The sequence below is a fragment of the Pavona decussata genome, unplaced genomic scaffold (assembly GCF_977016875.1).
Source record: "Pavona decussata unplaced genomic scaffold, jaPavDecu1.1 SCAFFOLD_69, whole genome shotgun sequence".
In the NCBI taxonomy this organism is placed as follows: domain Eukaryota; kingdom Metazoa; phylum Cnidaria; class Anthozoa; order Scleractinia; family Agariciidae; genus Pavona; species Pavona decussata.
In genome coordinates this window covers 2406324-2430807 of record NW_028145488.1, presented here as the reverse complement: position 1 = coordinate 2430807, position 24484 = coordinate 2406324, and the positions used below count along the sequence as shown (strand labels likewise).

The 24484-nt window shown below is 38.6% G+C and overlaps 2 protein-coding genes and 2 pseudogenes across 4 annotated transcripts in view; all 4 read left to right on the top strand.

The window, feature by feature from the left end:
• Window positions 1-24484, top strand: part of LOC146477760 (uncharacterized) — a 150056-nt pseudogene that overhangs the window by 86963 nt on the left and 38609 nt on the right. The window lies entirely within an intron of this gene.
• LOC146477765 (zinc finger MYM-type protein 2-like) lies at window positions 387-7492 on the top strand (annotated as a pseudogene). The gene is made up of 3 exons (XR_014865303.1): window positions 387-546; window positions 989-1085; window positions 6587-7492. The product of XR_014865303.1 is annotated as a zinc finger MYM-type protein 2-like (transcript).
• LOC146477764 (uncharacterized) lies at window positions 1443-17816 on the top strand. The gene is made up of 9 exons (XM_085113093.1): window positions 1443-1639; window positions 10056-10148; window positions 10579-11291; window positions 12406-12591; window positions 13243-13329; window positions 14078-14170; window positions 14360-14619; window positions 16002-16263; window positions 17704-17816. The coding sequence occupies exons 3-9, from the start codon at window positions 10598-10600 to the stop codon at window positions 17814-17816; spliced, it is 1695 nt and encodes a 564-aa protein (XP_084969219.1). The 5' UTR covers window positions 1443-1639; window positions 10056-10148; window positions 10579-10597.
• Window positions 17713-24247, top strand: LOC146477763 (uncharacterized). The gene is made up of 2 exons (XM_085113169.1): window positions 17713-17802; window positions 19876-24247. The coding sequence occupies exon 2, from the start codon at window positions 19998-20000 to the stop codon at window positions 24105-24107; it is 4110 nt and encodes a 1369-aa protein (XP_084969295.1). The 5' UTR covers window positions 17713-17802; window positions 19876-19997; the 3' UTR covers window positions 24108-24247.

Sequence of the window (24484 nt, the reverse complement as noted above, 5' to 3'; positions counted from 1 at the left end):
GGGATATTTTTGCGAGGTTTAAAACTAAGCGGAGAAAGTAGAACTCAGCAAGTGCTCTTGGTATCCGAAATGAAAATTGGAGGTAAACAAGCATTTTTCAGAGATAAGAAAGCTTCAATTTCAGGTTGTATAAAAAAAAAACATACATTGCTTTGTATTTTACGGCTTTTTAGAATAATTGTTGCTTACTTATCTCAAAAAATGCGTCGTTACCCCCCCCCCCCCCCACCCTCCAATTTTCTTTTTGGATTTCAATAGCCCTTGCTATTATCTGCTTTATCCGCGCAAAAGTACGTCGGTATTAGTGGTATTAGTAGGCACCGTCCTTAATTGCTACGAAAGGAAGCACGTGTGGTTTTCTGTCGTTAGTTTTGGATGCTGACGTCATGTTCGTAGTCGAGAACATCATTACTGGCGCACGAGAGGCTTGGGTACGAGTGACGATAGCAGAGAAGACGGAAGATTTGTTTCACATATCAGAGTTACTTTACAAGCTGAAAATGTACCAAGAAGTTAAAATACCCAAGAGAGAAAAGCACTCAATGAGTCAGGATTTGCCTTTTTTTTTTCAATTTGCCGGGGTTTCGGATTTTCTGCATTTTTAGCGATGGCACAGAATACATATTTTCAGGATACATGTGTAGCCTAAGAATTATGTCCATAAAACAAAACAATTGAAAGAAAATTTCTTTCACGCATTAAGTTTTACGAACCGAATTTATAACAACAAGTGCGAAAGGCACGAGAATTCCACTTTCCTTTTTTCGTAAGTCCATTGCCCCGACTTTCCAATCCGGCAAATTTCTGATCACTTCCATATTTGGAAAAAGAAACCAATCCGGGAAAAAACCCTTCTTCATCAAAGCATATGATCAAAGCGTGCCGAGAAGAAGGATCAAGCGAAGAAGGTTTTCTTCTGCCTTGTCGTGTTAAAACTCATTGACTCGTACGTGAGAAAACCTTTTTTACCGAGATTGTTAACATGTAGCGAGTCGAATCAACTTCACGGAACTTAGCTGTGGGCAAACTTTCTCCAGTGTTTCTCCGTGGATTGTGAAGCTGATTGTTTGGCGGATTTGTCGAAGGTACATGTAAGCGTACGACAAAGTGGATATTTAACAATTATTCGCCGAAGGCGAAGTAAATATTGGTGAATTCGTCGAGGGGAATATTCACCAATATTTACTGAGCCTGAGGCGAATAATTGTTTTAGTATAATTACTCAGGTGATTATCAGAGGAAAACAAGCAGAATCGTCCGAAAAATGTCGATTTTGTTTGTTTGTTGCAAATTGTCACGCGTCAATGAACAGAGACGCGCAGTCTGCTGATCACATGCGCAATCGAAATCACATGCTCAATCGATAAACTGCACAATCGAAATCACATGCTCACTCGATAAACTGCGCATGCCTCCAGCAGTATAATCTTCATTGAGACGAAGCATTGACTTCTGTGAATGAATGTTGGGTTTCTCCGACCCATTTACCAAAATAGATGGAGATGAACAAGGCTGTTTGGTGTAAAACTCGAGCCTGGAACACAAGCGATAGCGCTTTCTCGCACAATTTCTTGTTGACATGATGGTTTCGCCGGTAAACGGACGTTTATAAATTCCGCTCGGAGATAAGCTGCTTCAGGTAGGAATTAAGTCCTTTATTGCAGTTTATTGGCCTCACTAAAAAAGTACACGGTTGTCGCAGATGAAAATTTTTTTGTTATGAGGCGGTGATTTTAGATGATGGTCGATGGAGAGCCGCTCGAACCGACAACAAACTACGGCTGAAACTAGTTTTCAGATTATAAAAACTGTCGTCTATTTCTCCTTACTGAAACGTAAAACTTAGAGAGATTTACTTACCTTGTTTACCTCAAATTCGTTTTGTTTGTGAAATAATTCTGTTAAATAAAAAAAATCTTGCGCGAATTGAACTTAATTTGTTGTCTTTATTTTACAGTCAACCCAGGTTACGCGTGAACAGTATTTCCAGGAATGAAATGAACATTCGAATTTCTCTTTGTAATGTCCGACGTGTGAATGGAATGTTCTGGGGCGGATCCAGGATTTGACGAAGCGGGGTTCGGATAAATGCCCGCCAAAGGCGGTAGCCCCTAGGAGGTTCCGTGGGCATGCTCCCCCGGAAAATTTTTAATTTTAGGGCCTCTGAAATGTGATTTCCAGCGTTTTCAGGGGCAATTTGAAGTGGTTTAATTGCTCTAAAGTCACCTCCATTTTTGTGCTAACTACAGTAGTTTAAAGGATGGATTTTCTTAACACTGACAATAATCGAGACGGATAAACATTTTAAATTCATTCAAATTAAAAATTCATGATTCCTCAAAAATGGGATCAGCCAGCAACATTCTCCGGGGTTGCTGTTCTGCAAATTTCTGGACAACAGCATTATAATCCACGGGTTTCTTGTGGTGAATATTCATGAGCGCCAAGCCAGACAATCTTTCTGTCGTCATTGTGAGAGTTTAAAAGTGTTGACGGGCCTGCACAACTCCTGTAGTTCGCAAAAAGATTGGTCTTAAAGCCTTCATAGCTTATCTCTGCTTAATGAGACGTTAATCTTGATCATGAAGGGAAAAACTCAAATATACTGAATGGAAATTTTCTTTTCTTTCTTGCTTTGTGTTCTTCGACATATTAAGTCGTGAGTTGACGTTGAGGAACGTTTAAGTAAATTTTCTCTTTAAAATACTCCCGGCGCAATCTTGGACTCACTGAGAGAACGATCCAAAACTCTGATTTCCAAAGAACAGAGTGGCTCTACGCAATGCCGGAATTGGAATGATTGGCAGATTTGGCATAAACTGTCAGTTTTGGCGGGACGTGTAAGCGTTAATAAGCAGTAATTTTATAGCTCAAGCGTATGTACTAGAGGCCATTTTCAACTAGGCACAAATTTGTCTTGTTTTTATTGCTGTTTTCGCGTACAACGACACAAAGAAATATCATTTTCAAAAGACATACAAATTAGCTGAGTTGGTTCACTTTTTTTAACCACGCGTTTTTTATACTTTTTTACGTTCAGTTTAGGGGGTTCGACCGAACCACCCGAACCACCCCTAGATCCGCCCCACTGATGTTGGACATTTCTCTGGAAATCGTTCCAAAAAAGACGCATTATTAACTGAAAAAAAGATTCAAAATACTTGGGAAAAAATTGTTATTCTTGAAATATTCAATTTTGCAATGTAAAGAAAAATTCATAGCTTAGTACCTTCAATAAGCTAGAAACTCTGAAATCTCGTTTGCGATTTTCAAAACTGAGATGTAAATTTCAAAACTCCGTTCAAATTTCAAAAATATCGTCCATGGGTTGACTGCAAGCCATCGACAACATGTAATTTACAAGGGTTTTTTTTTTTTTACAATTAGCAAAATTTTCATATCTTGCCTTCGAAAAGTGTCACCTCGGACTTAGCTACATCTTTAGTGCCTTTCGGAATTGCATTTACATTCATCCTATTTACTTCTTCCTCAGAAACATCAACAAATCGCTAAGCGGCCATTTTGAAAATTAATGCTCCCCGCTATAATCACCTCGCGCGAGGTGATTATAGCAGGATATGACGCAATCCTCGACCAATCAGATCAACAGGATCTTTATAATCACCTGGCCCCAGTTGTTCAAAGGCCGGATAAGTTTATCCGCTGGATAAGGCACTATTCAGGGTCTAAAATATACTTCACGTTAAACGTTGTCCAAGGTTTTCGTACACTCCCAAACTTAACTGTGGTTAGAGTGTGCATATTTGCTTGTACAAGAGGAAATACTGTAATCTTTGCACAGATTGAAACTAACGGATAGTGACTTATCCACTGGATAAAGTTATCCGGCCTTTGAACAGCTGGACCCTGAGTAATTATACTAAAGCGTGTATAGTTTGGTCTCTTTAACTTCGTTCTTAACTTTCAGACAACCCTCGATTCAATATCCACTTGAATCTTTCAATGAAGATGGGTCTTAGTGCTTTGTAAAAGCTCGAGATCATGCAGGTTTCGCCTTCTTGGAAATATTAAGCTTTCATGTTGTGGGATTGTTGCTTGAACTTGATAATCGTACTGTTAACTTAATGAACACATTTTACATTGCCATTAACTGCTTCTTTGGATTAAGTTTAACTTGAGGTACCTCCATGACTCTGACAAATGAGGTTCGCGTTGAAAATTATAAGGCACGCTATGTCGATGGACACATGCAAATTAATCTTCAGTTTAATTTTATTGAAATTTGTCGGAAGAAAGTCTTGTTTGAGTCACATTTTTCGCGGAATGCTAACATTAACTTCAAGTCTACGTTTCTATCAAATGTTTTGGTGTAAGCTGATCAAAAGATCAATCATTTGTTCTTGGTTTGTCATTTTTGATGACGCAGTTACAGACGCCACTCTGATCTGCATAGCTAGACACGCATGGCCTAGGCTGCCTAATAAGTCTCTAAGGCGCGTTCTACATGTACATTGTATGCACGTGAATAATCATTATAGTCCATAAGGATGGATGTGAATACTTTTGGTCAATTTGTTTTTGGTCTCAAAGGCACTCTTCATTAAAAGGAAGCCTCAATTAAATTTTTTAAATCTTTAAAGGGCTTTTTTTATAAGTGTAGATACATTATCAGGAAAATCTTAATTTCTAGAGTGAAAAAGTTAGGTTTAGTTTATTTTGGTATTTTAGGGTTGACTTATGTGTTCAACTTATACAGTCTGGAAAATGTGGTTTTCTTAATCTTAGAAGGACCTTTCTGAAAACCACTGTTAGGAGTGATTGAAAGTTTCCTAATGAAAGATTATGCGCCGATCAACTCGAAACTTCAACATCCCCCCCCCCCCCCCCCGGGCAAACCCTGGGCATTTGAACTTTTGAAGATTGGATCGTTCAAATTCCCGCCCCCTCGAGCCAAAATGGTGTTCAAATGCCCTACCTTATCGTCGGATTTGTCCATATGCTGCCCGTTTTAGGACTATCCTTTTCTTCATTTTTACTTATTACTCGTAGTAACGTAATAAGGCTTTCCAAGTCAGTTTGTTTTTCTGTTGCGTTATCGTCGTTTCCTGACTTTTTGATTTCTTGGTTATGACTTGTTTACTGAAACACTTTGTCCAATTGTGCGTGCGTATCACAATGTAAACGTATTTATGTATTTATTAACGTAAATGTTTAATGCCCCTCCTAAAGAACAATCGTCGTCGGCTCCTGTCACGAGTTATGATAAAAACCACAACTTTAGGGGCAATGTCAATCAGCAAGTGTAAGCTGTTCTAACTCCGAAACACGGCAAAGGTTTAACGAGAAATACATAATAACATATTTAAAATGAGTTAGCCTGCTATGTAGACTGTTCGAGTGGCAGGGTATTCTGCAGTTTAAGCCAAAGCGGCGGTTTTTCATTCGACAATTTTTTTTTCTTTAACTGTTCACTGCTGTTTTATGGCTATTCTAAAAACCTCTGCAGACACAAATGCGGGAGAAAGGCGCAGCTTGACTCAACACATAAAAAAACTACATCGTTTAAAGAACTATAAATACATATTAATTAGTTAGCCGGCTACGTAGAATGTTGTTCGAGTGGCAGGATATTCTGCAATTTAAGCCAAAGTGGTTTTTCATTGTCTTCATTCTACAGTGTTTATTTCTTTCACTATTCACTGCGGGACAAAGCCACAGCTTGACTCATTGTATAAAAAATCTACATCATTTATATACAATCTATAAAAATAATTAATAATAAAATATTTAAGCACTCTCACTTTTGAAGACCTTTTTTTTGTAAGCTTTTTTTGTAATGCTGTATCTCTTCCTTTAAACTCTTCCATCTCATCCAAACACGTGTTTATAGCTGTTAGCGACTTCGGCGCCCCCCAAAAAGTGATTTGAAACCTGACACTTCCAGTTCAATTTTCCCCACCCCACCCAGGCAAGGTCAAATTCCCCACCCCCGGGAAGGCCTTACCCATCAAATTCCCCACTCCCAGGCACAGAAAATAGTCAAATGTCCGGGGTTTGCCCGGGGGGGGGGGGGGGGGATGTTAAAGTTTCGATTTGATCGGCGCATTATTATTAAAACCACTTGTTTGCAGTCATCTCTCATATATTTCTTAATTCATACTACTGTATGTGGCATTGCCTTCTAACGCAAATCTTATAACAAGAGAGATAAGCTGGATTGAGTTCAGTTGACATGTGATCTGTGTTGGGAAGATCGTGGTTTTCAACTACCACACAGCAATTTATTATTCTCAAATATTTTCACTGTAATCCAATATTTGTGGTCAACTGAATAGTTCTTTATTTCATACATACTGAGACTTACAGATAGAATTGATCTGTTGAAAACCCGGTTCGGAAATTCTCGCAGCCAATGATAACAGCGAAACAACTTTCTCACACGTGGGAAACCCGTTTCGTCCAATCAGAAAGCGGCTGTCAAAACGGATCAACATTTTCAATGAACGTGGTAGCTTTGTCGATTGCGCCAGCTTTTTTACGGCTCTAAATTTCTCGCTCGCCGGGATTTCTAGACGAGTTTAAAACATTGTGATAAACAACTACTGACGGCTGAATGTTCTGGCAGTAGGTTCAAACCTTTGGATAAACCCATCGAAGAATATATCACCGACCAAGAAAACAAAAACACTCGAGTAAAAACACAGCGGGATGTGAAGCTACTTACAGCATTTCTGCTGGAGAAAAACGAACAAAGAAAAATTGAAGAAATTCAACCAGAAGAGCTCAACTGCTACGTTAGTGAATTCATTGTTAGTGTGAAAAGAAAAGATGGCCAAGACTATGAACCATCAAGCGTTCGAGGGTTGTTTTTAAGTTTCAACCGGTATTTAAAAGAAAGCAAGTACTCAGCGAGTATTATCGAAGACTATTTGATCAAGCGAGAAAATGCCTGGAAGCTCGCAGTAAACAACTGAAAAAAGAAGGAAAAGGGAACAAACCCAACGCAGCTGAAGCTTTAACTGATGTGGAGGAAAACATTCTTTACGAAAAGAATTTACTCGGAATCTCAAATGCCGAAGCTTTGCTAAACACAGTGTGGCTTCTCAATTCGGTGCATTTTGGCTTGAGAGGCTGTGAAGAACATCGGCGGATGACTTGGGGCGACGTGCAACTTCACATGGAAGCTGACGGAACTGAATACTTAGAGTATTCTGAACGGCAAACGAAAACTAGAACGGGAGCGGAACCTCGTAATGTCAGAGCTGTTCAACCGAAGGCTTTTGCAGCAGCAAACGGTCCACCTGCAAGAGATCCAGATGCCGTTTACAAGATTTATTCTGAAAAGCAACCTGACGCGATGAATAAACCTGATCAGCGCCATATTATCTCGGAATAAATTACACAAAAAGACCTTCCTTAAGTAACCTGTGGTTTAAATCAAGTGCAATGGGTCAGAACAAATTGAACTGTTTGATGAAAACCATGGCGGAAAAAGGAGGCCTTTCAAGTAAACGACTGACAAATCACAGCGCTCGTAAACGCATGATACAAAAACTAAACGACAGCGACATACCTCCTAGTCACATAATGCAGCTCTCAGGCCTCAGAAATGTCCAAAGCATTAACAATTACAGCCACATATCTCAGCAACAGCAAAAAAATATGTCAAGAATACTGAGTGCGACCTCGACTGAACGTGCTACAAAACTTCATCGAGCATTGGCGACAGAGAGTGAAGCTGAAACTCTGTCTTGTAGTTTTCAGTCATCAAGCACTCCTACAATGCATCCCGCTGCAAGTGTATTTAGCGGAGCAGTCTTTCATGGAGGACATTTTAACATTTCCATAAACACAGTAAATCAGTCACCTAATGCCAACTTAGCAACAAGAAAGCACACCTTCAAGCATGTGAAACGTATTTTAGATTCTTCGGATGAAGATAGCCCTCCCTTGCAATATATAATGTTATATATCCTCAGTTCTTATTCGAATACTTTATTTTTGTACTTGTTGTGTGAAAACTCTCGATATTCGATTTCTAAACTGATTAAGATTATTTTAAGACAGGAAAATTACCGTAAGAATTGTCTTTTTCCAACCATTATGCTGTCGTTGTTTTCATTTTTGAAATAATGTGATATTTTCGTGTACTTCCATTTTGTGTACTTTCATTATAACAATAAATACTTGAGAGCTATGTGTACATGTTTACCAAACTTGTTCAGCGCTTAAAAATCTCAGTATGTATAAAATAAACAAATTACAGCATGGAAAGTGCTTTGTATGGTGTTTACACACTCGTTGTTTTGTATCAGAAATCTCACTCGTTCGCTGCGCTCACTCGTTTGATTTCTGATACGTCAACAACTCGTGCGTAAACACCGTACGGGCGCACTTTCCATGAAGTAATCTATATGTTCCTTTTAAGACCTGATGCATCACAAGCAAGTTACTAGGCCAAGCAGTATCAACATACACATTCTCATTACTGTTCTCCCCATATTTCTTATAGTACTTGTTGGGAGAATTTGTTTAGATCTTTGGTGATCATTTCCTTTATTCTCATTACATGAATGTTTAATCAAGCAGTGATAATAAGGAGATATTAGATGCACATCTCGTTATGCCCTTTACCTACATGTATGTAGGTACGGGCCAGTTTGCTGATTTTTATCGTAAAGTGAAAAAGGACTCTTATTTTAAGGAACTTGATTTTAGCGCACAGCCGGCCCAGTCGCTGTTGCAGTCCCAGGCACTACCAAGATTTCATATGCTACTGAATATTTTACATTTTATGCCTTAATTGCTGTAGTCAATTGTTTTGTGTTCTGTATGTAATGTTATCACCATTTTAATATAGTTTTATACTGTAATCAGTTATTTTCACACGACCCCTGCACAAGCTCTGAGCTTTAAACCCCATCATGTTTAAATAAAGGATATGTATGTATGTAGGTATGTGGGAGGTCTTTAAGGGGAAGTGTCATGGTGTTTTTGGCCTCTTTTCTTAAAAATGGTGAAAATAAGACCTTAACTTAGCTACAAAATAATTCAAGAACAACAGGGGAAAGAAATAAACTCAATTCTTGAAAGGAACATCTCTTGATCTGTTCTAGCGCATTTTGGACACAAAAATGCGCGAACTTGAAAAAGATTAGCTTAACAGTTTTCAAGTATCAATCCATTCTGACTTACTCTATGTCTAACTAGAGGCACTAATCAACAGTTTTGTTTCATTGGTGAAAATTTATAACAAAACTAGACAATTATTTTCTTGTTCTGTAGACAGACAAACGTTTTTGGGTTTTCAAATGACATCAAATTCTCGTGATACTTCCCCTTTAAAAGACCTGACACATCACAGAGAAGTGACACTAGCATTAAATTAGGTGATCACTTACAAGAGATATTTGTAAATTACATGCTGTGTGCACCTGAGTACCATGGTTAGGTTACATGGGCTCTATAAGATGACATCTTAAAGGGAAATTGTCCCTTAAACTACAATGATGACCACTCGGGGAGGTTTAGCTGTACTGGGCAATTGCTGTGACAATATATGATAAGAAATTTATTTTTGAGACAAGACTTTAAATAAATATGCTATTACAGTCAATCCATGTGACGCGTGACCGGTATTGTTGAAATTTGAATAGAGATTTGGAATTTACATGTCAGTTTTGAATTTTTCCAATAAGAGTTCCTGTAGAAATTTCCCTAGTTTATTGACCACATAAAGCTATGAATTTTTCTTTATGTTACAGCAGTAAGTATTTCAAGAATAGCAATAATTTTATTATTTTCCAAGTAGTTTGTCATGAATCTTTTTTTTTTTTTTTCAGTTAATGCTTCTTTTTTGGAAAGATTTCCAGAGAAATTTTCAACATTGTATTCAAATGTCAGGCATTACCAAGTGGAGTTTGGATATTCATTTCATTCTTGGAAATACTGGTAACACATGATGTGGATTGACTGTAATGATTGATTTGAGAAACCTCTGCTCATTTCAAATTGCCATACCAAGTTTGACATCAGTCTAGCGGTGCACTAACATTCTTTGTTTGAGTTTGTTCTTCTCTTGATTTTCTTTTTAGCAAAAGTCCAGTGCATCTGTCTGTTCATGAATATGTTAAAGTGTTGGGTCAAGATGTGCGTGTGTACTTGGAGCCTTGGAGGAGCTGGATTTGGTAAGTGTATAACATTGATATCAGCAATTTCTCTCACTATCAACTGACAGTGATCTGTCAGCAATATATTTACTGTGAGTTCAATGTTGTTGTAAGGATGATAGGAAGACTGTATTACAACTATATACAAGCAGGAATTTGACCTTGCATTTGTGATGTGAGTAAAGAAGAAACTAAAGTTAACAACCGCAAATTCTAAATAGAGGTTAGGTGCCTGAGACATCCAGGAGCTTCCACTGTTGGCAGCCAGCTCTTAGATAAAGACCGCTCCCATGGCTGGCAAATCCTGGCAACCCAGCCATGAGCCCCCAATTTTAATTAATTAAAATTAAATCATTAATTTTTTTCAATTTTGTTATATTTCCTATTTAATTTTGACTGATTAACTGTTTGATGGATTGTTAAATTACTCAATACCCTTATCTTATAGGAGGTGAGTGTTTTTAACTATGACGTCAAGAACTGAAGACGGCACCAGTGACCCACCAGAGGTGGATGTTCCTCTCCTAAAGAACAAGAATCTTCCCAAGAGATCAGTGGATTGGCAAAGCGTGCAACTCCCCATCGATTTTTTGTTACTAACAGTGACAGACTGTGCATTTTTAGCTTGCCTTTCTTATTTGAATCCTGGTTTCTTTAAAAGTTATCACAAAACACTTAGTCTTGTGTACTTTGGAGATATTGGTGGCGATGAGATGAGGCAGAAAATTGCAGTAATTAAATGCGATAAGGGTTCCTCCAGCATTCAAGGACCTGCAGTTGTAGTACTAAATGCTGTGAAGATCTTAAGGCCCAAAGCTCTATTCAATGTGGGTTTCTGTAGTGGCTTAGATGACAAAAGAGTGAAGCTGGGAGACATTGTTGTCTCAAAAAAGTTGATAACCTATGCCCCTAGCAAGGTTACTCAGGATGGAATCGAAGAATGTGGCATTAGTGTTCCTTTGAAAAAGCGTCTTGCAAAACTAGTACAGAATGCAAATGAAGGCTGGGAGGCACCTTTGAAAGACCCAGGAAAACTAGAGGTAGAGGTGCACCGAGATGGTGTGTTCCTGAGCGGCCCAGAGGAAGTTGATAACAAGGAAAGATGTAATCAGCTCATCAAACGATTTCCTCAAGCAGTTGCAATTGAATTGGAAGGCGAAGGTAAGGGTGTGTCTGGTTTAACAATTACAACATAGCAGTAGGGATATCAAATGTAAAGTTTCAAAAGAGAAGACATTTCATGAAAGGTGTTTGTCATTGTTGTTCAAATTGATAGCTCAAATGAATTGTTTGTCACACTATTGTGTAGCATACAATGTAGGTGCTGGTCAATAAAGTGCTGACCTTTATCAGGCGATGGTGTCAACTATTGCACCATAAACATTGAATCGGCAAACAACACCTAGGCTACATGGTGGTGAGATAAATAATTTATTTGAGTTAGGTTGTGGTTTTATGGCTTGTACATTTTTGTAACTTTAACTTGCAGACTGATTTAGTATTGTGTCGCAAATAATGGATATTCTATAATTAGGATGGCAGTTTCACATAGAGCTGGTATGTTTAGACTGATTATTATATATTTCATACGTCGGAGTTTCAAAAGTTAAGTTCAAGGGAGAGTTACAGTGAGATATACATTACAATCTAAAACATGTTGCAGAATTTGTGAATATTTTTACCCAAGTGCATTTGCTCAGTCAGACTTCTTGACAATAATTACGAGTATTCTTTGGCAGCTATCTTTTACCCTCTCCCTGTGCCTTTTGTATTGCTTGATAGCACCAAGCTAGTGGTATTCAAGTGCTAATTGTTCATTTTGATAATGTTCTTGATGAGATGTAATCAATCCACCACCACCTGCTGAAATAATGATCTGTTCCTGTGATCATTTTTTTTACTGATGGTAAATACATGTAGTAGTCATCTCTCTGGGGGCATAATAACTTGTAGCCAACCTCAGGCAATCTTGCTCTGCCTTTTCTTGGTGAATATAAGAGATCCGGTCGCCTTTGATGGTTTCCTGCAATCTGGTTTGTCTAACAGTGACAGCTCTCATTGAACAACTTATTAGTGACCGGCCACTGTGTCTGATGGAGAACAGGCATGTCAAGGGAAACCATTTTGAAGCTATAGACCAACATGTGCTCAGACCTAAATCTCTTCTTGTAGAATATTAATATTTGAATATACTGGCTGTCTTAATCACTTGCTTTCTATTTTTTCCTGTTTGCTTAATCTCACAGAGGGACACATGTTATGTACATCTTTTTAGGTCTGTATACCGCAGCACATGACCTGGATGTTGAATGGGTTGTCATCAAAGGTGTCTCAGACTTTGCTGATGGCAAGAAGCATAAAACAGATTCATGGAGACCTTTTGCTAGCATAATGGCTGCTTCCCTTACTGCTCACATTCTAAGTGATACACTGGTTTTCAAAGATTGGCAGCACTTTGGAGGTAAGCTGTTACATTGAATTCATGTTGCTTGCACGAGCAGGGGACATATTTTGCAGAACTCTGAACACTGAATCCATAGACGTCCTGTAATGTCAAATGTCTGCCATCACAAAAACTTAAAGCCGACTGTCTGTATAAGCAGTGCTTTTTAAAACCCTAAATTGTACAGAAGAGTGCTAAATAGACCAAAATAATATAGTTTGTTGTTAAACCCTAAACTGTGTTACAGGTATGTACATGGAGGTAGCGTAAAATCACAGGCAGACCACCCTCTGTTTGTGTGGTACTGTAATGACTGTTTGCAATTTGAGACTTTATATTCTCGCAACACAATCGGTTGAAATTTTTACTGAGCGATATTTAAAGTCGCCTTTTAACCTTTACGTTGAAATAGAGTTTGAAGGAAATGAGATATTCTGTGTTCGGCATTCTGTAAAATACCTCTGTACTGTTGCTTGGGATGTAGGTTCTTATTATGCAATTAATAATAATTTTCTCCAGGATTGTTTCACACTGCACATGTTTTACATATTGATCTTGATTTGAATCTGGTCTCAGAGGACATTTCTATTTAATTACCCTCAACATCATCATTAACACATTGCAGCCACAAATTGGCTTACTTTAATGATTATCATTTCTGTCCCCAAGATGTGTTAGCTCCAGAAAGGACGATACATGTATCATCTGTTTCGAGTATAACAGATCCAAGCAAACGCTCAATTGTACATTATGCAGGTAATACTTAGTCCTATACTTTCACGAGAGGTCAAATAACTAGAACAAATTATAGCACTTTGGATGTTTCTGACTTTGTAGATAATTCTATGGCCTTTTAAGGAGCCTCAAGGTTGTACATGTACATGATAAAATAATGATTTCCTCAACAAGTCTGAACTTGGCAAGTTTTATATATGTTGCGTTGTGTAAATTAAGTCAAACAAGTCAAAATAATAAAAACAAAACTTGTCAAGGAAAACTTGTTCATGTACGTGAACAGTAAAAGGATAGAAAATCTTAAACCAGAAGTTCTGGTAAAAAAGGACCATTGCCTGGCCACTGACATCAGTTGTCATTCAACCTTGCCAGAGAACAGAGCTCCAAGAACCTGCCGAGGTCACAGAAACACAAGATATCCTTTTTAAAACTACGTAGTTCATTTCTATATCAATAAGTATTATTCCAATCTTACAGTGAATTAAAAAAAAATAAACATTACATAAACAGTGATATCATATCAGTAGACGTATATTTTATTAGTTTTTTCTAGTTCAATTTTACTGGCTGGTTTACCAGCCAAATGTAACCTCTGCAGAGGAGAACTCAGTGTGTGTCAGTGAAACCATCATCTAATTCGTATATTATTTCTGTAAATTATAGTTTAGGGTACATGACACAGAAACAATCAAAATGAAGAACATCCAGTGTCTTTCATTATGAGTATAATAACATACAAGTTTGCATATTACAATTTTCCCCTCTGAAGGTTTTTCTGGTGAAAGTCAGTCTTCAGTAGCAGGTTACAGTCAGCTTCCTTTCCCTGCAGCCTCTCAAAGTCATCTGACAAGTGGAACAGAAGGTAGGCAGAATTACTTTTCACAACAATTTGCCAACATGTACATGTAACATTTGCAAAAACTGTTAGCTATGTAATTACTACATGTATGTCTTGTTGAATACTATTTGGATTTTTGATACTTGTATACTCTATATAATTATAGTAATAGGGTTTTTGGAAAAACACTTGTCATTCCTTTTGGTGGTTTAGGTATGAGAGCTGAACAAATTTTCCGTGGTCTTGAGCAAATGCGATATGATGCAGGCAAGATCATCGGCGAGACACAACTTCTAGAGGGGTTAAAGAAAATTGCTTCAGAGAAAGGCTTCCAAATTTCGGGCAACAAAGGTTCAGGGAATTGCATGTTTTACGCATTGTCAGAACAACTGGACCTGGTGAAAGGAATCCAAATCTCTCATGAAGCATTGAGGCAACACATAGTCCAATATCTCAAGGGGAACCCTACACTGGTATGTTAGTATTGGCAATGTCTAACAAGTGAGTTTGGTTTCATTTTATGGTTATACAAATCTAGAAAAGCAATTCAATTTAAGAATTAGGAGTTTCTTTTTTAAGTATGCCAAAGTGACTGACTGAAAAATATACCTCTACTGTGGATTCATCACGATAAACACAATAATAATATTATCACATTCAAATCCTAGCAGTATAAAGATGTTTATCACTGCATGAATGTAGTTTAATGGTCTTAGCTCCCACAAGTCTCCTGTAGCTGAGTGCTATAACATCCAAATGGAAGGTCAAAGGTTCAACTCTGTTAGGGGGAAGAATTCAGAGTTTCTTTTTCTGAGTACATTATGCCTGTGTCACTGACTGAAAATTCCTCTATCAAGATAAAACTTAATTGTCATTTTGCAAGAGAAGGCAGAAGTCAAATTCTAAAGATTATGGTTGCTAATTTTCTTGGACAGTTGGTACATTACTCAAAGGCTGATATCATGTGGATACTTAACCCTTTAATCCCTAAGAGTGCCATTTGGCACATAATGCCACAACTCTGTCAATATTTGACAGATTTCTATGAATTTTTGACACCAAGATGCTCTTGTGAAAATCTACTCATTAAAAGGATAAAAACTTAACCCCCTCCCATATGTGGTATGGTTGACCACCCCCATAACTTTTCAACTTTTTTCCCCTATAAGTTGTGGGTCTTAAGACATCTCTCACATTAATGAAGATGTTGAGACCTGCAAAATAAGCTATAGTTTAGGGGTATACCTAATATACACAAGGATTGGGACGTTTTTGAAGTTTTAAATTTTTATGTTTTAAGGCCATTTATCTCAAAGCCATAACTTTTCTCGTTCATAATTATATCAGTTATGAAATACACTCATGAGTAGCTTTAAAATGGTTTATCATACATAGACCTTGAGCTTGTAGTCTTGGATCTGGAGAAAATGTCGTTTTGCCTTAGGGGTTAAAGGGTTAAAGCGAAGTAAAGCTCTGAAAGTGCATTGTATCCAATGTTTCAGTTGTTCAATTATGAAACAGTTAACATGTTTCAGTTAATGTTATGGCTGCTCAACTTGCAGCCTTCCAAGAAAGTGGCGATTGAAAAGACTGGCACAGAATAAGATGCAAAGCAGGCTGCCGTATAGGGAAGTCACATGTTAAGGGTGGACCGCAGTAATAATGCAGGCTCAATAGTTGTTGCTTGCCAACATTAACCTTTATTTTATGCTAAAATGTCAATATAATTTGGTTTGTTGCAGATCGCTGCACTCGCCAAATTTAGTGAAAAGCTTTACCCTCCAGTTGATCATTGGATGAAGTTGCACAATGTACTTTGACATTTTTTGTTAATTGTTTTGTTGTTCTCTTGCAGCAAGATGGCACGGAACTGTTTAACTTTGTACATGGACATCAGTCTTGGCCTGATTACCTAAGAAACATGGCAGCAGATGGGACATGGGGTGACCACGTCATTCTCCATGCTGCAGCAAACTGCTTTAAAACATGCATTCACGTGATCAGCAGTCTGTCACATGACTTAACTATCCACCCAGAACATGATGTTAGCAGCAGCAGCCAGCTTGTGTTGGGACACCTGCATGAACATCACTATGTCAGCCTTCGATCTAAGCCAGGTAGAGGAACTTATTATGTAAAACAATGCCAGCTAACCAGATTTGTCTACTTAACTATCACTTCAATATTTATTGAAGTTTATACACCTGTTTAAAGGTGGGCAGATACCAGTTTTGAAAACGGGCACATATTTGTGCCATAATATACATGTAGTAACTTGCGTTTTTTATTCCTTTTCAAGGCCTTCTTAAAAAAAGTAAAAGTGTTGTAACTAATTAACAATATTAATTATTTTGTTAATTATTTTGAATTATTTTAATTGTTTTTAATTATTTTATTAATTATTTTAAATTATTTTTTAAGGGTTTTACCCGTAGAATTCAAATTTATCCAAAGAACGGCCTTCTTTGGCCTACAGTTCTGTTATTTTATTAGAAAGTTTTGTTTTCAAATATGGAATGAAAAGTGTGCATGCTAAATAAGTGCAAATTTAGAGAAATTTGGATTGTTAAGGCCACATTGCTACTTGCACTTATTTTGCACTAGGCCTTTCAATAGTAGTTTACATGTACGTATACCCGCCTGAAGCCTGACATTAATGCCATTGAGGATTTTTTTCCGTCTTGTAAGGAAGGAGCTAAGAAAACAGGCACTAGAATTCATTATAACTTTCACGCGTGAGACATTCGATGAATTTTTAAAATGAGTAATGAGAACAATGTTAAACAGGGCTGTCAACTCTCCTGGATAATCCGGGAGTCTCCAGATTTTGAACTTTATCTCCCGGTCTCCAGATGTATGTCTGTAATCTCCAGATTTTGAGCCGTATCTTCTGGTCTCCAGATTTATGTCTCTAATCTCCCGGATAATTAACGAAATTAGCTTTTTATCGTAGAGTCGACTTTTCTGCAAGAAAATAACATTTTCTGCATATTATGCAATGTTTAGCGTTGTTTCTGGTACTGTTTAATGTACGTCCCCCACCCAACTGAACGGAAGGCGCTTTGTTATTGATGGCCGGGGAAGTCATATTCTCCATATTTAAAGACGTGTGAGGTTGACAGCTCTGAATGTACATCTTCCCTTCGAAAGTGATCGATAACATTATAGATGTTATGGATGACCAAAAGGGCAATGCACATAATAAGTATTAATACTTGTATTCGATATACACTTGTTGTCTTGGGAGGACTGTTAGAGGTGACAGACTAACCTAGAGTGACCCTAGTCAGGCCTCTAGCCAGGAATTAACTAGGCAACCAATACTAGTAGTCAGCGAGAGCAGACACCTTAGCCGGAAAACAAAAGGCATCTGTTTTCTCATACAAGCATCCTAGAAGCATGTGTCTGGTAATATTTCTAAAGGATTTAGTGCAATTTTACTTCTTCATCCTTTTTTTTCCCAAGAAGTGAGTGCTCATATGTTGCCTGAAACAGTCAGCCGCCTAAAACCTTGAACCCAGTCGTTCTATCTTCTTGTTTGTTATTTTTCATTCCAGATTCTTCTAGGGAAGAGACATCATTAAACAAGAAAAGGTCATGTCCTAGTGCTACTCAGACTTCCAAGAGACCGAGACCGTTTACTCTTGTTTCTAGAGGTAACTACCTATAAATGTAGAAGTCCTTAATTTATATGTATTTATAGCAGCTGAAAAATGTGCTATGTTGGCAGAATATATAGTCAAGAAGATGTTGTATTATCTGTTTTGCCATGTGGTACTCTTAGAGAAATTGATAATAATTACTGTAGAAGTGCAAGGCTTATTTTTAACTCGTGAATGTGTGCATGCACAATGAACGAGTTATCATAATGTGGGGGAAATGTCACTCGCTCGTTCCACTGATCACTCAATGGGCTGTAAACTTTCAAATATGGTTTCACGGCTCGCTTAAGTTTCTCTCCTCCTTCAATTATAACATTTCACATTTTTTTGGAGTTTGAAATTAAAAGAAATAGCCTAAAGAAAACTCGACCGATGTATTTAGTCTTCGTACGTTTTTTTCTTTTTTTGGAGAGAGAAACCCCGCATTCTGCCGTTGTAAGCCCCGTAAGGCCGAAATTGAAGCGAAGGGTGTCCGGGTTCAAACCTCCTGAGATAATAGATATATAATTTTTTCTTTTTCTTTTTCCAATTTTTAAGAAAGAAATAGCCTAAAGAACACTCGATAGATGTATATAGTCTTTGTACGTTTTTATTTTGGTGAGTAAAGCACCGCATTCCGCCGTTGAAATTTCCTCAAGACCGCGATTGAAGTGAAGGCTCCCGAGTTCAAACCTCCTGAGGTAATGGAGATATTTTTTCCCTTTTACTCGCCTTTGAAAGCCAACCACTTTAAGGCTCCAAACTATTTTCCAAATTAAAACTTTCTTAAAAATTATAAAACTATTCAAGAAGTTCAATCTCGCTGAGCGGAAAGGCTAAAATCTAAGCGGCGTAGAATACGGAATAACTGAATAAGACAGTGTCAAATACGACTTATATTTCGAGTCCTGGGCCAACCAAATACAATGCGTATGCGCATTTTCACGAGTTAAAAATGACAAGTGTCACAAAGATTCTGGGATAAGGTTGAAGCTGTGTCCTCTATTTCTTGAAAGCAGCTATGTTGCTGCATAAACACAAAGCGAAATCTTGATACATGTATCTTACTGCTACCCCCAGACTTACTGAAGGGCAGTGCTAAGAAAAAGTAATGGGATTTGAAAGAAATGTGATGGTATATTTCCAGCCTGGTGAATGAATGAGAATGATGATTATTCTAGAAAGTGAGGCAGGCATACTCAGAAAAAAGAAATCCGAGTGCTCTTATCAGGAGTCGAACCTAAGACCTTCCGATTACTAGTTCGGATGCTCTACCACTGAGCTACAGGAGACTCGTGCAGGAGCTAAGGCCATTAAACTAGGTTCATGGGACAAACATCCTGCATACTGCTAGGATTTGAATGTCGAACGTGTGGTATGTGAAAGAAATGTGATGGTATACTTCCAGCCTGATGAATGAATGAGAATGATGATTATTCTAGAAAGTGACGCAGGCATACTCGGAAAAAAGAAATCCAAGTGCTCCTATCAGGAGTCGAACCTAAGACCTTCTGATTACTAGTTCGGATGCTCTACCACTGAGTTACTTTAGTTGGTACTTAAGGTATTTAAGTTTTAAATTTTACAGCGCCTTTCACTGAATAACATGCAGACTCTGATCTTAAAATCCCACCTTCTGTCAATCATGATTAAGGAGACAACAACGGGACACCATTAACACTTAAACTAACAGAATGGATCGAAATCTGCCAATCTCAACATCGTCGGTCTTAAGCTGAATTTCTTTGTTTTCTAAGACGTGTTCTGTGATTAACGGTGGCAGAGAACTGAAAGCCGCATAACAGTGGCTGAGTCTTCAGATTTCACGTGTTATTGAAATGCCAGTTAAACAACCACCATGTTTCCATGTTTAAGTAGATGCGACGTCTGGCAATTTACCACTTAAATTCGAAGTTGGGAGGTTATTAGGTTTTTATTTTGCACTCAGAACAAATTCATGTATTTTGACACCAAGCTTGCGCAAATCAAAGTGAAAGTTCATACACGAGCAGTCTGTTAAAAGTTATGCTTTCAGTAAACTGTTCTACGCAGAGAATATCTTTGACTGTGATTGCTGTTTTGTTGTAGGGCAAGATAACCCTGTTGTCAGACTTCTAAAGGCATAGTATAACAGGCGGTCTCTTTTGAGACCCCTTCTTTGGGAGAACACCTTGAAGTTACCTCTTGAAGATGTCTATACAAGATTGAAAATGCTATCAAGACGAAAAACAGACTTTCGGCTAGAAAATAACGAAGTGGCTATGTATGATATCTTCAACAGCTTTGGAATGCGGCGTCATACGATATTCCCAGGAGGTGTTCAGCTTAAAAATAGTGAAGTGGAGGTGTATGACATCTTTAACACTTTAAATAAAGGGGAAGATTCCACAGTGCTGGTAGAGGGAAGCCCAGGGATTGGCAAGACAACTTTCTGTCTTAAAATAGCCTATGATTGGGCAAATGGAAAAATTCCGAAAGGGTGTTCATTTCCTGAATTTAATATTGTGTTACTTCTGAAATGCCGGGACATTGATGGAAGCATAATAAAAGCCATCAATGAACAACTTCTGCCTGAAGATGACGACGTCAAGAAAGAGTTGAGGGATTACATCCAGGATATCCATAACCAAGAACAAGTTCTTATAATTTTGGATGGCCTTGACGAGCTACCTGTAGGTGCTGAACATCACGTGGATAGATTGCTTCACAGACGAATGTTTCCATTCTGCTTTCTTCTGGGGACATCGCGTCAAGAGAGAGGAATAGAATTGAGACAGAACATTAACTTTGATGTCCTTTTGCAAATAGAAGGATTTTCTGACAAAGATGCTTTTGAGTATATCAGAAAGCACTTCAGACTTTTGGGGCCCGAACATTTGTCAAAAGGAGAGAGGCTTATCAAAGCAATCCGGGAAAACTCTTTCCTTCATGCTTTACCAAACAATCCACTGAATTTACTTCTTCTTTGTGTCGTTTTTGAGGACTACGAGGGAGAACTTCCATCTCGCCGTACTGAGCTCTATCAGATTATTGTTCGTTGCATTTTACGAAGATTCTGTGCAAAAAATAAGTTGAAAGCTCCCCAGGATGACGAGGCTCTTGAGAAGAAATTTGAGCAGAGTTTACTTGCACTAGGGGAGTTAGCTTGGAACTGCCTGTTAGAAGATCGTCTTTCTTTTCGTGAAGGAGAACTTGCAAAATTTGAAGAGATGTATAAAGATCTGGCAGCTCGGATATCAGGTTTCGTTTTCAAGGAAGCCAGTTTGAAAAAGATCAACCCACAACACGAATACCACTTCTTCCATAAAACATTCCAAGAACACTTGGCCGCAGCATACCTGGCATTTCTGTTATTGAAGAAAGACGTCAATATCTTTAAAGAGTTTCAGTTAGACTTCCATGACCATATTGTAGTAAAATACCGGCAAGTGTTTCTGTTTCTATCTGGCATAATGGCTGAAGAAGCGAGTGTCCTTTTCAGACAGATTGGTGAGAAGCTGAAGAGTGACAACTGGGACTGGCTCAAGTGCGAAAAGGAGCAGGGAACGTTTTTTACTGAAAGTTTCAATGAAAGTGGAAATGCTGAAGAAGTGGCGATGGCTCTTTGTTCTTTCATTCCTTTCCCTTTGACTGTGGAAGTGGGCAGACACGGCGACTATTCTTGTTCTAGTTTTTTTGAGGTTGCAAAATACTGCCGGAACTTTTCACAATTACGGCATCCTGTTCATTTATCTGTGTGTTGTGATGAAGATGCAAGAAGTAAAAGTAAAGTAAAATTAGAAGTAAATTCTGCTTTTGATTACCTGAAATCCTGTCCCAAACTACAGAGTTTGTTCGTTTCCACAATAGAAGTTCTGGAAAATGCCTTTTACGATGGACTATCGCAAAACTCGACTTTAACGTCAGCTACTCTTAGAACTTTTCAAAGCCTCCCTTGTGACAGAGTTGATATTCTTGGTGACAGTTTGGCTGCAAGCAACACCTTGACCACCGTGACGTTTGAACTGTTTCGTGAGTGGGGCGAAGCTTGGGCCAGAGCTCTTGAAAAAGGATTGTCTGCTAATACACCCCTGAAGTCAGTTGTCCTCAAGATTCATGGTATATTAAGTGACACTGCAATACTGGCTCTGAAAAGAGTTTTAGTCAACACGTCTTTGACCTCTGTTGTCATCACCATTTTTGGAGAGATGCAAGATTCATTAGCTTCTGCCCTTTGTGAAGGACTTTCAGAACAAGCCTTTTTGAAATCTTTTACTTTGGTTGTTTTTGGAAGGGTGAGTGAATCAGGCATCGTCTTCTTAAAAAGAGGTTTCTTAAAAAATTGCTCCGTGGATGCTTTGAAAGTAAAAATCTTTGGTGAACTCCCTGACAGCTGGGCGACTGTTATTAAAGGTATTATTTTAGCAAACAAAGCAAAACAGTCGTGCACTTTCCACCCGAATACCAGTGGAAAGATTGCGGCTGCTAAGGTCGCTTGTCTTACTCCTGTTTTGGCTAAGAGCAATTTTAATCTAGAACTGACATTAAACGTCTGGGGTGAGTTGAGCTGTGAAGTTATAGAAGCTGTCGGGAGACTCTTGGTGGAGTCCACACCGTATCGACTCACTCTAAACATTTACGGAAACGTAACTGATGATGTTGCAAGCAGTCTTACGAGCTACCTGAAAATAGAAAACTGCGTACACCTTGTTACTTTCAACATTTGGGGAGAATTGACCACTGACGGCAAGGCTGCTATTAAGCGGTTTTCAGGTGCCAATCACAATGCGAACTTAAAGGTGATTGTTCATGACTTGATATCAGACTGTTCTCCTTGTGGCCTTCATTTCTGTATTGATAATCCCTCATTATTTCCTTCAGTATTCAGTAAAGTGAAGGATACTGGAACAAGTGAACTTAGTCTCACAATCAGTGGGGTGAGTGATGACTGGGCACAGGGTCTGAATGACGGTTTAACAAACAGCACATCATTGACAACACTTGCTCTTACAATCGAAAACTGCTCTGGCGAGAACGTAGGTTGGATGCAACGTCTGCTTGAAGTAGTGTTGGAAAACACCTCCTTAGCTACACTCGTTCTCACTCTTACATTATATTCCCTCGTTGACTCGGAAATAGACCTCAACAACAATTTGGCGAAAAACGCGTCTTTAACAGCACTCTCCCTTACCATCAACAGCCACAATAGAGACAATTGTTTCCTTTGGCTATATCTGGGTGGTGGTTTGGCGTCAAACAAGTCATTACATACTCTTACTCTTACAATCAACAACGACAGGGGCACGGGTGGAGACTGGATACTGGGTCTGGGTTATGGTTTGGCGTCAAATAAATCATTACATACTCTTACTCTTACAATCAACAACTACAATGGCACGGGTGGAGACTGGATACAGGATCTGGGTCATGGTTTGGCGTCCAACAAGTCATTACATACTCTTACTCTTACAATCAGCAACTACAGTAACACGGGTGGAGACTGGATACTGGGTCTTGGTTATGGTTTGGCGTCAAACAAGTCATTACATACACTCATTCTTACAATCAGCAACTACAGTGGCACGGATAAAGACTGGAAACTGGGTCTGGGACCTGGTTTGGCGTCAAACAAGTCATTACATACACTCACTCTTACAATCAGCAACTACAGTAACACGGGTGGAGACTGGATACTGGGTCTTGGTTATGGTTTGGCGTCAAACAAGTCATTACATACACTCATTCTTACAATCAGCAACTACAGTGACACGGATAAAGACTGGAAACTGGGTCTGGGACCTGGTTTGGCGTCAAACAAGTCATTACATACACTCACTCTTACAATCAACGACTACATTGGCAGGGGTGGAGACTGGATACTGGGTCTGGGTCATAGTTTGGCATCAAACCAGTCATTACATACACTCACTCTTACAATCAACAACTGCAGTGGCACGGGTGGAGTCTGGATACAGGATCTGGGTCATGGTTTGGCGTCAAACAAGTCATTACATACACTCCCTCTTACAGTCAACAACTACAGTAACACGGCAGGAGACTGGATGAAGGATCTGGGTGATGGTTTGGCCAGAAATGAGTCATTAACAACTCTCAGTCTTACAATCAATAGCTGTAGTGAAGTGAGTGAAGGTCAGTTACTGGAACTGTGCGATAATCTGGCAAAAAGTGACACATTAACTACTTTGAAATTGACAATCAACGACCGCAGTTCTATAACTAGAGGCCTTGGATGTGATCTTAGCAAGTATTTTGCAGACTGTAAGTCGTTAACGTCTCTAAGCTTAACGGTAAGCCTGTTTGGAGAGGAAGAGATGTACTAAACCCTACCACTCCGTGAGCAAAGTGAAAGTAAATTCACCCAATCAAATTCAATAACGTAGGTGTGTATCCATAACTCGATTGACGCATGCGCTGCATCCATACAATCATGATAACACTTTCAAGTTACATTCAGCTACGAAAATTTCTTCTCGGTCGCTAATGAAGAAGAAAACTTTCTTTAAGAACCGGAAAGATGGAAAACGAGTCCAGAGTAGGTAAATTTTAGTCGACACAGAAGTTAAATCTTTGGATTGGAGTGAAATCAAGTCGCTCTTTATGAGAAAACGAAACGACAAATAGCGGCGGGAATAATTCAAAGCCCACTGTGGGGCTATGCTAGTAAGGAGCTCAGCAAGAACTAAACAAACTATAGATT